The sequence below is a fragment of the Schistocerca nitens genome, chromosome 11 (assembly GCF_023898315.1).
Source record: "Schistocerca nitens isolate TAMUIC-IGC-003100 chromosome 11, iqSchNite1.1, whole genome shotgun sequence".
In the NCBI taxonomy this organism is placed as follows: Eukaryota; Metazoa; Arthropoda; class Insecta; order Orthoptera; family Acrididae; genus Schistocerca; species Schistocerca nitens.
Window position 1 is genome coordinate 55,372,384 of NC_064624.1, and position 15,805 is coordinate 55,388,188.

The window sequence follows — 15,805 nt, forward strand, 5'->3', positions numbered from 1 at the left end:
GATGGGCCCACCAGGAGCTTTAACTCCCTCAAACAATGGTACGGCATTTTCTGAAATGATGTTTGCCTACGAAGCCTTACAATTTGCAGTTACTGTAGCAATTGCGTCTGGGCGACCGTCTCAGAAAACACAAATTTTACATTTCATTTCTCCAGATATGACAGGACACTTTTTCAAATGACTCATCTTTTTGGACAAATCAACATTTCATCTATTGGGCAAGGCACATTGCCACAATGTAATAATTTGGGTATGGTTGATAGACACACAAACAAACACAAACACACACAAAAAATTCAAGCTTTCGCAACAATCGGTTGCTTCATCAGGAAAGAGGAAAGGAGAGGGAAAAACGAAAGGATGTGGGTTTTAAGGGAGAGGGTAAGGAGTCATTCCAATCCCGGGAGCAGAAGGACTTACCTTAGGGGGAAAAAAGGACAGGTGTACACACACACACACACACACACACACACACACACACACATCCGCACATACACAGACACAAGCAGACATTTGTAAAGGCAAAGAGTTTGGGCAGAGATGTCAGTCGAGGTGGAAGTACAGAGGCAAAGATGTTGTTGAAAGACAGGTGAGGTATGAGCGGCGGCAAATTGAAATTAGCGGAGATTGAGGCCAGGCGGATAACGAGAAGAGAGGATATACTGAAGGGCAAGTTCCCATCTCTGGAGTTCTGACAGGTTGGTGTTAGTGGGAAGTATCCAGATAACCCAGACAGTATAACACTGTGCCAAGATGTGCTGGCCATGCACCGAAGCATGTTTAGCCACAGGGTGATCCTCATTACCAACCAACACTGTCTGCCTGTGTCCATTCATGCGAATGGACAGTTTGTTGCTGGTCATTCCCACATAGAAAGCTTCACAGTGTAGGCAGGTCAGTTAGTAAATCACGTGGGTGCTTTCACACCTGGCTCTGCCTTTGATTGTGTACACCTTCCGGGTTGCAGGACTGGAGTAGGTGGTGGTGGGAGGGTGCATGGGACAGGTTTTACACCGGGGGCAGTTGCAAGGGTAGGAGCCAAAGGGTAGGGAAGGTGGTTTGGGGATTTCATAGGGACGGACTGAGAGGTTACGAAGGTTAGGTGGATGGCGGAAAGACACTCTTGGTGGAGTGGGGAGGATTACATGAAGGATGGATCTCATTTCAGGGCAGGATTTGAGGAAGTCGTATCCCTGCTGGAGAGCCACATTCAGAGTCTCATCCAGTCCCGGAAAGTATCCTGTCACAAGTGGCGCACTTTTGGGGTTCTTCTGTTGGAGGTTCTGGGTTTGAAGCGATGAGGAAGTGGCTCTGGTTATTTGCTTCTGTACCAGGTCGGGAGGGTAGTTGCGGGATGCGAAAGCTGTTTTCAGGTTGTTGGTGTAATGGTTCAGGGATTCTGGACTGGAGCAGATTCGTTTGCCACGAAGACCTAGGCTGTAGGGAAGGGACCGTTTGATGTGGAATGGGTGGCAGCTGTCATAATGGAGGTACTGTTGCTTGTTGGTGGGTTTGATATGGACGGACGTGTGAAGCTGGCCATTGGACAGGTGCAGTTCAACGTCAAGGAAAGTGGCATGGGATTTGGAGTAGGACCAGGTGAATCTGATGGAATCAAAGGAGTTGAGGTTGGAGAGGAAATTCTGGAGTTGTTCTTCACTGTGAGTCCAGATCATGAAGATGTCATCAATAAATCTGTACCAAACTTTGGGTTGGCAGGCCTGGGTAACCAAGAAGGCTTCCTCTAAGCGACCCATGAATAGGTTGGCGTACGAGGGGGCCATCCTGGTACCCATGGCTGTTCCCTTTAATTGTTGGTATGTCCGGCCTTCAAAAGTGAAGAAGTTGTGGGTCAGAATGAAGCTAGCTAAGGTAATGAGGAAAGTTGTTTTAGGAAGGGTGGCAGGTGATCGGCGTGAAAGGAAGTGCTCCATCGCAGCGAGGCCCTGGACGTGCAGAATATTTGTGTGTAAGGAAGTGGCATCAATGGTTACAAGGATGGTTTCCGGGGGTAACAGATTGGGTAAGGATTTCAGGCGTTCCCCCTAAGGTAAGTCTTTCCGCTCCCGGGATTGGAATGACTCCTTACACTCTCCTTTAAAACCCACATCCTTTTGTCTTTCCCTCTCCTTCCCTCTTTCCTGATGAGGCAACAGTTTGTTGCGAAAGCTTGAATTTTGTGTGTGTGTTTGTGTTTGTTTGTGTGTATCGACCTGCCAGCGCTTTCGTTCGGTAAGTCACATCATCTTTGTTTTTAGATATATTTTTTCCACGTGGAATGTTTCCCTCTATTATATTGATAACAGTAATTTGAACCCAACAATTACGTTCGTTATTGTCACTGTTGCATTTCGAAATCTTTTCTGTCGTCTTATTTTCTCTTTCTGTTTTTGCCAGGAGTTTCACTTTGTATTCACCTTCTCCTTTTTACCGTAATCTGCTATACAATTTTATCACACCTATATATACTTAATAATACGTAACCCACTTCCAAACCATAACCAAAAAAATTTTTTTACCGCTTTCAACACTACCGCCACTATAAAATCCACCATTTCTTGTTCACAAACAGTTCCTTTCACCTTTTAAACAACCATTTCGGCTAGTTCTAATAACTTTTGCTTTATTTCCATTTCCGTTTTTCCCACATCACTGATAATTTTTATCCGCTTCCCACAGGTTTTAACGTCATTATTTCTTCGTCAGACAATTGTTAGCCTCATTTTCATAATCTGCAACCACAAAACCACTCCTTCTAATATATTACACGCAGTTTTTTCGAAATTTTCCCGAATTTCTCCGTCCTTTAACATGTTTTGTCTGCAACACAACCACCTAACCTTTGTGCACATCGTTATCTACCAACCCAAGTCCAACATAGCCCAGCTGTAACCAACACCTTCTCACCTTTTTTCACACCAGATCTCCAGTTACTTTCCAGTCCACCTTTATCTCTCTCCATATATTTTTATTTTCATTTTCATTTCACCTGATGTTACACTTTCCACCTTCTAATACCATGTCACCCTCACAGCACCCCCACAAAGACCCCACTGAGTTTTATTTACATTCCCTCCGCAAACATGCCTTCTCCCTAGCCAGATTACGCTCCCATATTCTATTTTCTCAGGCTTGTCTGACATTTGGCATTACCCCCAAAGGCCTCACACTTAAAGTTCCCATCTCTGGCTGCAACCCTTCCTTCCATCAGTCCCTATACCAGTTCCAAACTGAACAATCCATTGCCCTCACCCACCTAATCTTTCACCTACACATCAACTCGGCCAATGAACACACCCGTCAACTCCTATCCTTAATAAAAGTCCTTAATCTTTCCTCTCCCACATCCACACCGGCTGTTCAGAGCATCCTCCTACAGGCCAACCGTAAATTAGAACAGCATGCCACCTTCCACCTCAAAAAACTATCCAATCTCCTGGTTTCCCACCTCCGGAAAGGCAACTCACACACCCTTCACAACCTTTCCAGCAAACCTCAACCTCCTCTCATTGCACACAAACCCAGTCTCTCCCCTCCCATCTACTCAATCTCCCACTTCCAGCTCCACTCCCTCCAAAACCTCAAAATTCCTTTCAACACAACCTGGAACCACAACACCCCAATTCAGTAGTTAACCTTTCCTCCAAACCTCTCTCCCAATCCGAAACCTCTGTCCCATCCAAAGGCCTCACCTTCAGCCCCACTCCCAGATTCAACCAAATAGCCCTCGTCAAAGATTTACTGTCCTACACTCGTACTCTCTGCTGGAAATATCACTTTGCCACGAAGAAAAATGCTCCTAATCCTACTCCTAATGATCCAACTCCCCAAGACACTATCCAAATTGAACCCTGCCTGGAACAGTTCTGTCCTCCGTCGCAGCGGGACCCACCTCCTCTTCCTCAAAATCACCCTCTCCAAACCTTTCAGGAATTTCTGACTTCCAGCCTTGCATCTCAATCCTTCTTAAAAAACCTTGATCCTACTCCCAACATCACCACTGCTGAAGCCCAGGCTATCCGTGATCTGAAGGCTGACCGATCCATCGTCATTCTTCCGGCGGACAAGGGTTCCACGACCGTGGTACTTGATCGTCGGGAGTATGTGGCTGAGGGACTGCGTCAGCTTTCAGACAACACCACATACAAAGTTTGCCAAGGTAACCCCATTCCCGATGTCCAGGCGGAGCTTCAAAGAATCCTCAGAACCTTAGGCCCCCTGCAAAACCTTTCACCTGACTCCATCAACCTCCTGACCCCACAGACACCCCGCACACCTACCTTCTACCTTCTTCCTAAAATCCACAAACCCAATCATCCCGGCCGCCCCATTGTAGCTGGTTACCAAGCCCCCACAGAACGTATCTCTGCCTACGTAGATCAACACCTTCAACCCATTACATGCAGTCTCCCATCCTTCATCAAAGACACCAAGCACTTTCTTGAACGCCTGAAATCCTTACCCAATCTGTTACCCCCGGAAACCGTCCTTGTAACCATTGATGCCACTTCCTTATACACAAATATTCCGCACGTCCAGGGCCTCGCTGCGATGGAGCACTTCCTTTCATGCCGATCACCTGCCACCCTACCTAAAACCTCTTTCCTCATCACCTTAGCCAGCTTCATCCTGACCCACAACTTCTTCACTTTTGAAGGCCAGACATACCAACAATTAAAGGGAACAGCCATGGGTACCAGGATGGCCCCCTCGTACGCCAACCTATTCATGGGTCGCTTAGAGGAAGCCTTCTTGGTTACCCAGGCCTGCCAACCCAAAGTTTGGTACAGATTTATTGATGACATCTTCATGATCTGGACTCACAGTGAAGAAGTTCAGAATTTCCTCTCCAACCTCAACTCCGTTGGTTCCATCAGATTCACCTGGTCCTACTCCAAATCCCATGCCACTTTCCTTGACGTTGACCATCTGGCCAATGGCCAGCTTCACACGTCCGTCCACATCAAACCCACCAACAAGCAACAGTACCTCCATTATGACAGCTGCCACCCATTCCACATCAAACGGTCCCTTCCCTACGGCCTAGGTCTTCGTGGCAAACGAATCTGTTCCAGTCCAGAATCCCTGAACCATTACACCAACAACCTGACAACAGCTTTCGCATCTCGCAACTACCCCCCCCGACCTGGTACAGAAGCAAATAACCAGAGCCACTTCCTCATCCCCTCGAACCCAGAATCCCCCACAGAAGAACCCCAAAAGTGCCCCACTTGTGACAGGATACTTTCTGGGACTGGATCAGACTCTGAATGTGGCTCTCCAGCAGGGATACGACTTCCTCAAATCCTGCCCTGAAATGAGATCCATCCTTCATGAAATCCTCCCCACTCCACCAAGAGTGTCTTTCCGCCGTCCACCTAACCTTCGTAACCTGTTAGTTCATCCCTATGAAATCCCCAAACCACCTTCCCTACCCTCTGGCTCCTATCCTTGTAACCGCCCCCAGTGTAAAACCTGTCCCATGCACCCTCCCACCACCACCTACTCCAGTCCTGTAACCCGGAAGGTGTACACGATCAAAGGAGGAGACACATGTGAAAGCACCCACATGATTTACCAACTGACCTGCCTACACTGTGATGCATTCTATGTGGGAATGACCAGCAACAAACTGTCCATTCGCATGAATGGACACAGGCAGACAGTGTTTGTTGGTAATGAGGATCACCCTGTGGCTAAAGATCTCTTGGTGCACGGCCAGCACATCTTGGCACAGTGCTACACCGTCCGGGTTATCTGGATACTTCCCACCAACACCAACCTATCCGAACTCCGGAGATGGGAACTTGCTCTTCACTATATCCTCTCTTCCCATTACCCACCAGGCCTCAATCTCCGCTAATTTCAAGTTGCCGAACAAAGATGATGTGACTTACTGAACGAAAGCGCTGGCAGGTCGATACACACACAAACAAACACAAACAAACACACACACAAAATTCAAGCTTTCGCAACAAACAGTTGCCTCATCAGGAAAGAGGGGAGGAGAGGGAAAGACGAAAGGATGTGGGTTTTAAGGGAGAGTGTAAGGAGTCATTCCAATCCCGGGAGCGGAAAGACTTACCTTAGGGGGAAAAAAGGACGGGTATACGCTCGCGCACACACACACATATCCATCCACACATATACAGACACAAGCAGACAACTTGTGTCTGTATATGTGTGGATGGATATGTGTGTGTGTGTGTGTGTGTGTGTGTGTGTGTGTGTGTGTGTGTATACCCGTCCTTTTTTCCCCCTAAGGTAAGTCTTTCCGCTCCCGGGATTGGAATGACTCCTTACCCTCTCCCTTAAAACCCACATCCTTTCGTCTTTCGCTCTCCTTCCCTCTTTCCTGATGAGGCAACAGTTTGTTGCGAAAGCTTGAATTTTGTGTGTGTGTGTCTATCGACCTGCCAGCGCTTTCGTTCGGTAAGTAAGTCACATCATCTTTGTGTGTGTATATATATATATATATATATATATATATATATATATATATATATATATATATATATTTTGAACAATTTCTTTGCTGTTCTGGAGTCTTCCATCCTGTAGATGTGTGTATAAAATTGGCTCGGCGCTTTCTGATTTCATCTGTTACTATGTTGATCTCTCTATAGAGCTCGTTTTGTGGTCTCTTCATCCAAATGCCATTTTTGTTGATTGGAACGTAGATCTTCCTGAGAATTTTTCTTTCCTGCTTTTCTATTTCCTTAATTTTAGAATTACCATCAATCACCATTGTTTCAGCTGCATAGATTGCTTCTGGAAGAATCACTGTTGTGTAGTGCCTTAATTTTGTGTCTGTCGAAATGCACTTCTTGTTGTAATGCGTCCATGTTAGCTTGTAGGCATTCTGGAGCTTGGTGATTCTTTGTTCATTGGCAATTCGGTTTAATCCTGAGGACTGTATAGTTTCACCGAGGTATTTAAAATGGCAGACTTGTGCAATTTTACCATATTTTGTTTCATCATTTGTCTGCAATGAACAATTGAAATCTGTTCTTTCTTTCTGAATCACCCTGTATACACTGATTGACAATTTCTAAGGAACAGAGGTATTGTTGGACGGGACTAATCACAGACAATGATGGATGACATGAAACACAGTAAATACGTTAGAGGTGCAGTGCTATATTTATAACAAAATATGGTATAGATTTCACCACATGGGAAAGCAGGACAACAAACACAAATAATGCTCATATTTGGCACAGGTCAGACTCCCAACATATGTATCACTGACAAACTGCAATAAGAAATTAATGACAACATACAGGGTGTCCCATTTGTCTTGACCACCCTAAATAACTGATTGACCAGAAGCAAATTACAAAATGTTTCAAGCAAATGTTCTTTAGCCATCAGGGGGATATCAATCAGCATAATTGCCTTCGTTGTAGCTTTGTTTTTTTTACAAAGATATGAACAGAGGTATGACTTTTTTAAATGGCACCCTGTATTTTTTATTCAGTAATTCATTTCCTCTCCTAAAGACCTATTCAAAAATGTATCACAGTGTACCATTCACTTAAACACAACATTATTAATTACATAACACAACACTGACGTTGACATTCCCAGCACACACTGCAGGTACTCGGGGTAATGGAACACATCCAGGGGCTGATGGTGACAGAGGACAAACGTAAATGTAAGTAGAATGGACACCTGTCATTCCGTCAACCGTCGTCAGTTGAAGAGCTGCGCAAGTAGAATGTACACCGACGAAGAGAAGGTAGAAATGCTACCCGTTTATGGGGAATGTGAGTTAGCAGTACAGTAATTGGTTATACTATTTTCTTATCCACGTTTAGACTACCATTGGTGAAATAAGGGCCAATAACTGTAGTACCAAGTATCCCACACCAGATGTTACCTCTCCATTGACACTGATGTTCCACCTGTCTAAGCCATCACGGGTTGTCGCTGGACCGATAATGCGTGTTCTTTATATTTACCTGTCCTTTGTTTGAGAAGGAACATTCATCAGTAAATAGAACATTGGAGAAGAAGTTCGGGTTGGCAAAGATTTGTTGATGTGCCCACTGACAGAACCGTACACGATTCTGGAAATCATTACCAAGCAATTCTTGATGTAGGTTTTCACGGTAAGAATGGCACCAGTGACTTTAAAGAGTATGTTGTACACTGGTTTTAGGAATGCCAATCTCGTGTTCAAACTGTTATGTGCTCACATGTGGATTCATAGCAACAGAAGCGAGAACAGTAACTTCGGCAGCTTCGTCTGTGCGAGCGCTACAACTGCATTGTCACGGGTTGAAACTTCCCGTTTCCTGAAGCGCTGCAACGAGGTAAGAAAACATCCGTCGGGAAGGTGGATTCGTATCAACATATCACTCTCTGTACAATTCCACAGCCTGTGTAGCATTTCACATATCTTCAACAACAACAACAACAACGACAACAGAAACATTTTGTCGATGCAGTTTGTAGGAAGGACAGCCTTTACTGTATGCCTACTCTACACAACAGTATTTAAAAGGACTAAACTACTGTACTAAATGTACCTGTGCGTAAGAAAATAGTATTGCAATTACTGTACTGCTAACTTACATTCCCCATCGACGAATAGCATTTCTACCTTCTCTTTGTTGGTGTACATTCTACTCGCGCAGCTCTTCAACTGACGACGGTTGACGGAATGACAGGTGTCCATTCCACTTACATTTACGTTTGTCCTCTGTCACCATCAGCCCGTGGATGTGTTCCATTACCCCGAGTACCTGCACTGTGTGCTGGGAACGTCAACATCGATGTTGTGTTATGTAATTAATAATGTTGTGTTTAAGTGATTGGTACACTGTGATACATTTTTGAATAGGTCTGTAGGAGAGGAAATGAATTACTGAATAAAAAATATAGGGTGCCATTTTAAAAAGTCATACCGCTGTTCACATCTTTGTAAAAAACAGAGCTACAATGAAGGCAATCGTGTCGATTGACGTCCCCCTGATGGCTAAAGAACATTTGCTTGAAACATTTTGTAATTTACATCTGGACAAACAGTTATTTATGGTGGTCAATATAAATGGGACACACTGTAGAATGTGAACAGGAATGTGATGCTGCTGCTGCTGAACAGGGTTCAATCCGAATGCTGAAAGACCGAGTTTACTGAGAAGAACACTAAGAGAGACAGACTCTGACGTAGAAACAGATGATAGAAGCAAACCAATTCTCAACACATTCACAAAGGCCCGGATCTAAGGGGGCAAACCGGGTTATCTGCCCCAGGTGTTAATTTCAGGGGGCACCAAATTCAAACTCTTGGAGAAAAAAAACCTTGTTTCACAAGTGCCTAGCATCCAGTGCACACAGGTCTTTCAATTATTCATATGATTCTGAAGCACATCCCAGTTGGTTTTTGAACATTTTTGAACAAGTTGATTTTTGAATGTGTGCATTGTGTATGCAATGTCTCTGCTGGGGAATCCCCATTGCATCTAGAAATAATAAAACTTTCCTGCAGACAAAAGGGGACGGGGCTATATAAGCTGAGCCAAATAAACCCGATTGGCTTAATTCCAATCGCTGTTTGTTTATGAGGTAGATTGGGCATGTGAATGATCAGCATTGTTATAATTATTAGTGAAATCCATAGATTCAGACTACCCGAGTGGAAATAAACGACTAACAGGGATAACAGGTAAGAAAGATTATGTATTGCCTTCTCGGTGTACACGAAATTTTTGGCAGATCGCTACACTATTAAGGACCAGCTGTACAGTTCCCAACTAGCAGCCATTTTAAGTTCTATTCTTAGAATAGCATGGAAAACATGTAGCACAAACACGTATTAATGCCTAACTGGAGAATAAAAGCAGGATTACTGAACCTGTGGTTCTGGCAGGGTTAGCAAAGTTAACCGGTGAATAAGTTTTGACAATGTGACGAATAGTTACAGAATTAGTGCTGACAAGATTGATGGTCAGAATGAGGAAGGAGAAGAAATTCTATGGTAGAATATGAGGATTCCAAATTTATATAAAAATTTCATACTACTACTTCCTGATCTCATGCTTGAGAAACTGGAGCGTATGAATGGAATGTGGAACTATTTCCTAACATAAAACATTTTGCTCACAGTAATTCTAACAGGCACTTGATGTTGATTTTGTAAATTATATTCTGTCATGTTATTTATGTAAATGAGGTAGAAAAAAATGACAATTTGAGCCAAAACAGTCTAGCTTATTTGGCGCTTGTTGTAACTGCTACAATATTAGACAGGTGTATTTCCTATAATTAGAAGACAGCAACAAAATAGATGTAATCAAATCAAGACACCACACAAGTCTTTGGTACTATTCGTATTAACAGCTTTGTCAGTAGTAAACAATGACATTTGATTTTTCATGTGGCAAAACGTTTGACGAACTTTGATGAAGTAATAGATTCTTTCACAAAAAGGAAAGCATGCCATGTAAAACTGCAGCAAGATTAGAGAGAAAAAATGCTGAGACCTAAGGATCAAAGAAATTATTACTGTCTTGCTTGTCTCTTCTTGTCTTTACTGGTTGTATATTTCCTGTATTTAATTTTATGTCACATAAAAGAGAAAGTTTTTAGGTAATAGGCAATAAAGAGTGGAAATGTTCCAAAGATTTATTCTCCTAGTCACAGGTAATACAGATAATTCCACCCAGTATTAATTGTGAGGGGTTTTTAAGGATGGAGGGGGGGGGGGGGGGGTTGGAGGAGGTAGCATGTCAAACTAGCCAACTGGGAGCAGGAGAGGCACCATAGGACATTTTAATTTCGACTGTTCTGAATATGGGTTTAATGGATTCCATTACAAAATGTACACTTTTGAAATCCACAGATCAAAATACAGTGACCTGCCATAGATGAATGCTGTTTGAGGAGGTGTGGCACTGAACTTTGGCACACTTAAGACTAAATAAGTTGTCTTACATTTCCTCGCATGTATTTGTTTTATAAATTAAATTCTCCAGAAACATGTGCACTACAAAATGAATACTTTTTGCAAAATATTTTTTGTTAAAAAAATTTTGAAGGCCTGTCTCAAACACTTTGGGTGTGGGGGGAGATTCAGATACAATATCATAGATCCAATGCTGCATTTACAAGATCAATGTAAATTTAGTTCATAATATTGAGGATTGGCTGGATTTCATCATTTGAGGAAACCTATTTGATATGATGGAACCAACTGCAAATGCTTGTTTTCAAAAATAAGTTATCTGAAGGTTTGTCTAAGCCAGCGGTGTCCAACCCACGGCGTACAGCTCAAAGTAAGTATCAGTGTGGCCCAAGAAGTGAACATCTGTCACAAGATTGGTAAACAAAAGAAAGAAAAAAAAATCTGTAAAATTTCGATTATGTAGAGTTATTATCAGGAAAATATTCTCAACGTGAAACTGCCTCCACACAATGCTATTCTCTTATTGGTCCACACCTTTCTTTTCTATTCTTCACAGCTACTGATAGTGCTAAGTAAGTTATGTGCTGCCCAAAAATACACACCATCTTGCTATGCAGCCCAGGTTGGTTACCCCTGGTCTAAGCATTACATCCAGGGCTGCACTAAAGAAAGCTTTGCAAGAAACATTCAATGTGAAGATAAGAGCTGCAGATATCCATAAAACTGCTCTCTCAATAAAGAAAGAAATGAAAAGAATCCCTTCAAGGATATTTCCTTGTAACGAATGAGAATGCCAGTCTCGACCTAGTCTCAAATCTCACCAGATGCCCCGTACAATCATACTTACACAAGTGAACATAAGTAGGAAACTGAGTCATGATAAGTTGCCCACACAGAATGAATTATTACTCAGAGGCCTTCGAGATTGTCGAGCTTTTGAGAGAGATATTTACCTTTGCCGGGTCCGGGTCAAATGTAGGACTGACGGTCAGGCGCGATATCCGCACGGCCGGTGTAAAGATGAACGGCTTGAACACGGAGTGGCGCGGATCTGGAGTTGCGGTGAACCAGTGGCAGTGCGGCTTCCCGCTGCCGGGCGGACTCAACACAGAAACCTGCAACAGCGTAGGGCGTCGTGTACTTCGGGGTCCCGAATTAGGCGTTCTGCCGTGTCGTGTGCAAAAAGCTGCCGAATAATTTGTATCTGAAATAAGACAATAATAAAGAGACTATTTAACAATCGTGTTCAAAGTTTGCTGTATTTTTCCAAACAATGCAAATGCAAACTTGAGGTTCCCCCAGCACACGATCTGTACCTCTACACTGATAGTTGTCGCCATCCAATTCAAAATGAAGAGAAATTTTGTACCCTGGTTCATAGGGACCAACATCACCTCATATATTGAAGTTTGTCAGCCGAGTTAGCCCACCTCGAAGTCATTTTTTGGCAGAACAATTATTACAGATAACAGACTAGACACATGTTGCACTACCAATTAACCATGATGCGGTAAGTGATAAAAATAATGAGACTGATCATGTTCTGCAGGAACGTGTCAAACAGAGGAAGCTGGAAATCTTCCACTTGCTACTGTTACACACCAATTAATAACTATATTTTTTTTCCTCATTTTTGAGTTTGAATCTAGTTATCTATGTCATATGTGCATCGAGTGCCCAAATCTGCCAAAATGTAATTCAGACCATACCCACGCAAATTCATTACTCCAAAGATTATTTCCAGTATCCTAATTACAATGCTATGTTTATTTTTACCAGAAACCATAATAATTAGAAGTTGTGAATAACAAATTACCATAACAATATACAGCAGTAAATTTGGACTGAGGTAATCAGTGATTTTGGAAATACTGGCACATACAATTAGAAAGCTATGACTCCAGACTTTACAGTAACACATTTTAATTTCTAGAAACTAACTTAAAAGATAATTAATACTGAAATCTGAACATACCCAAAATTACGGTTGCTTTCTGAGCTATTACATCTGTTGAATTGCCAAGTTTACCATCACACATCTGTTGACCTAATTTTATAGACCTGGTGATATTCTTCATTAACCAGAAGATTAATCAGGAAATTCTATAAATTATCATAATTTCAAGTACAGCAGGATCGTGCGCTCAAGTTACAGACAGGGCACCACGACCAGCAGTCGCTGACACGCTATGCGCCCCTTATACTACTGACTGTGGGCTTGCCATCTGGACTGACTCATATCTGGGGGTTCAGAGGGATTGGGCACAATTGGTTGAAGTTTCGAGCAGCTACTTGAAAATAGGTAACTCTCAGTGTGAACACACAAAATGGTTCTGTAACCTTCTGCAATTTACTAACTACTTATTATGTAAACAAAATTATTGCCTGGACATCCACTCTAGTAAATTCCAAACACACCGGTTTATACACAAATATGTAGTTTCACAAATACAAAGTATTAAAACAGCAATCTTTAAATACCACACCCCAACCGACGATCTTCAGTCGACAGTCAGCTATTTAACAATGCCTGACTAAGACCTATGTAATAACTCCACTCTCGGTAATCCCACTGCTGATGTGATGTAGTTCAGGTCACACTCAAGTATGAAAATGCTAACATCTTTGGGTCAGTATCTGCAATCGCATAATAAACTGGGTGTTTAGAAAGCACTCCTAACTTGAAACTTCCCAGCAGAATAAAACTGTGTGCCGCACAAACTCCAATTCGCCTTTCAGAGGCGAAGGTCCCAAGTTCAAGTCTCGGCCCTAGAGACAGTTTCAATCTGCCACGAAGTTTCACACGAGTGTGCATACTGCTGCAAAGTGGAAGTTTCATTCTGGGAACATCTCCCAGGCCGTGGCCAAGCCACGTCTCCATAATATCCCTTCTTCCAGGAAGCTAGTCTTGTCAAGTTTCTCAGAAAATCTTCTGTGTCGTTCGGAAGGTAGAAGACGAGGTACCGGCGGATTTCGAGCTGCGAGGACGGGTTGCGAGTTGTGCTCGGGTGATTCAGTTAAAGCACTTGCCCGTGAAAGGCAAAGGGCTCGAGTTCGACTCTCGATCTGGCACACACTTTTAATCTGGCACGAAGTTACATACGTCTTCACACTCCGCTGCAACGAGAAAATTTCATTCTGGAGTCCCCTGAAATTTTTGATGCAAGTTTGTGCTCATTTGCACAAGTTGTGCAATGAAAGGCATAAAAGTCTGTCTATCATCATATTGGCTAACAATAAATGCTTATGTACAATTTTTCTCAAGAACCATATGTCTGTGTGAAATAATGTAGAAACATCTTTGGTTGTTGCAAGCAAGAACTGTGTTTACTGAACCACATTTCATAAATATGTTTTATGATCTGTGCTATGCTGAATGTTTATGGTGAATTATGTAGTGAGCTGTGCTCAAATGACTTTTATGAACTCCGAGTTGTGGAAAGAGGTGGTTTATGATAAATATTGCGATTGAAACTATCCCTGAATGTTCGGACTACCCCAGTTTTTGTGCTACATAAACAACAGAATACGAAAAAGGTCAATTCAAGTTTAATAAATGTGAATAAGTAAGAACAGTGCTGTTGTGTCTGTCATTGTTTAACACCATTCAATACTCAAAAAGTTTTGAGTTTCGAGACAAGGAACTTGTATGCTACAGGAAAGTAGAAAATGGGTCTCAAACCAGATCAGTACAGTGTATGTGGTGTACACACACACACACACACACACACACACACAAACACACAAGTGCACTATTAGCGCTATTACCTGGCTGCCTTGAGTTGGAAATGCACACGTGACGGGGCGACATATGCCTCCGTCCACATCGCGCAGCACCTCGAACATGCTCTTTATGCCGAACTTGCCGCCCTCGGAGAGGCGCTCCAGCTGCTCCTTCCCTCTCTGGTAGCGCTCGTCGCCGGGTTTCGACCCGAAGGCTTCTGCGAACGGCGGCCGGCCGCTGCCCTCCCACCGTCCCAGTGAGGTCGCAACGTCCGCCAGGCCCTCCGAGCAGCGGTCGTAGTCGTCCGACAGTGACAGGGCATTCGAGATGTTGCGGAAGCCGGCTGTGAGAAACAGAACCCGAGCTGCAGTGTGTAAAGCAGAATATGCCGTTTGGACCACATACGTTCTCAAATTTGTGATCTTATCGTTTTTTTAATCTTATTTGAAATGTTTTTAACTCCGACTGTATAGAAGTATATGTCGTGCTAGCACAATTATAAAATTTTCTCAGACACCTATAAAATTAATTAATCTAAAAAAATTACACTAAAAAAAAAAAAAAACACATTTTACGACTTACCTTAGAAGAAAGATTAAGGAAAGGCAAACCTACGTTTCTAGCATTTGTAGACTTAAAGAAAGCTTTTGACAATGTTGACTGGAATACTCTCTTCCAAATTCTAAAGGTGGCAGGGGTAAAATACAGGGAGCGAAAGGTTATTTACAATTTGTACAGAAACCAGATGGCAGTTATAAGAGTCGAGGGGCATGAAAGGGAAGCAGTGGTTGGGAAGGGAGTGAGACAGGCTTGTAGCCTCTCCCCGATGTTATTCAATCTGTATATTGAGAAAGCAGTAAAGGAAACTAAAGAAAAATTCGGAGTAGGTATTAAAATCTGTGGAGAAGAAATAAAAACATTGAGGTTCACCGATGACATCGTAATTCTGTCTGACAGCAAACGACTTGGAAGAGCAGTTGAACAGAATGGACAGTGTCTTGAAAGTAGGGTATAAGATGAACATCAACAAAAGCAAAACAAGGCTAATGGAATGTAGTCAAATTAAGTCGGGTGATGCTGAGGGAATTAGATTAGGAAGTGAGACACTTAAAGTAGTAAAGGAGTTTTGCTATTCGGGGAGCAAAATAACTGATAATGGTCGAAGT

At 42.8% G+C, this 15,805-nt stretch overlaps 1 protein-coding gene across 1 annotated transcript in view; it reads right to left on the reverse strand.

The window, feature by feature from the left end:
* Window positions 1-15,805, reverse strand: part of LOC126213091 (secernin-2) — a 94,691-nt gene that overhangs the window by 15,819 nt on the left and 63,067 nt on the right. The window contains exons 5-6 of the mRNA XM_049940690.1: window positions 14,684-14,982; window positions 11,869-12,030 (exon numbers count right to left, since the gene is read on the reverse strand). Coding sequence (XP_049796647.1) covers window positions 11,869-12,030; window positions 14,684-14,982 — 461 coding nt within the window. The remainder of the gene's footprint in view (window positions 1-11,868; window positions 12,031-14,683; window positions 14,983-15,805) is intronic.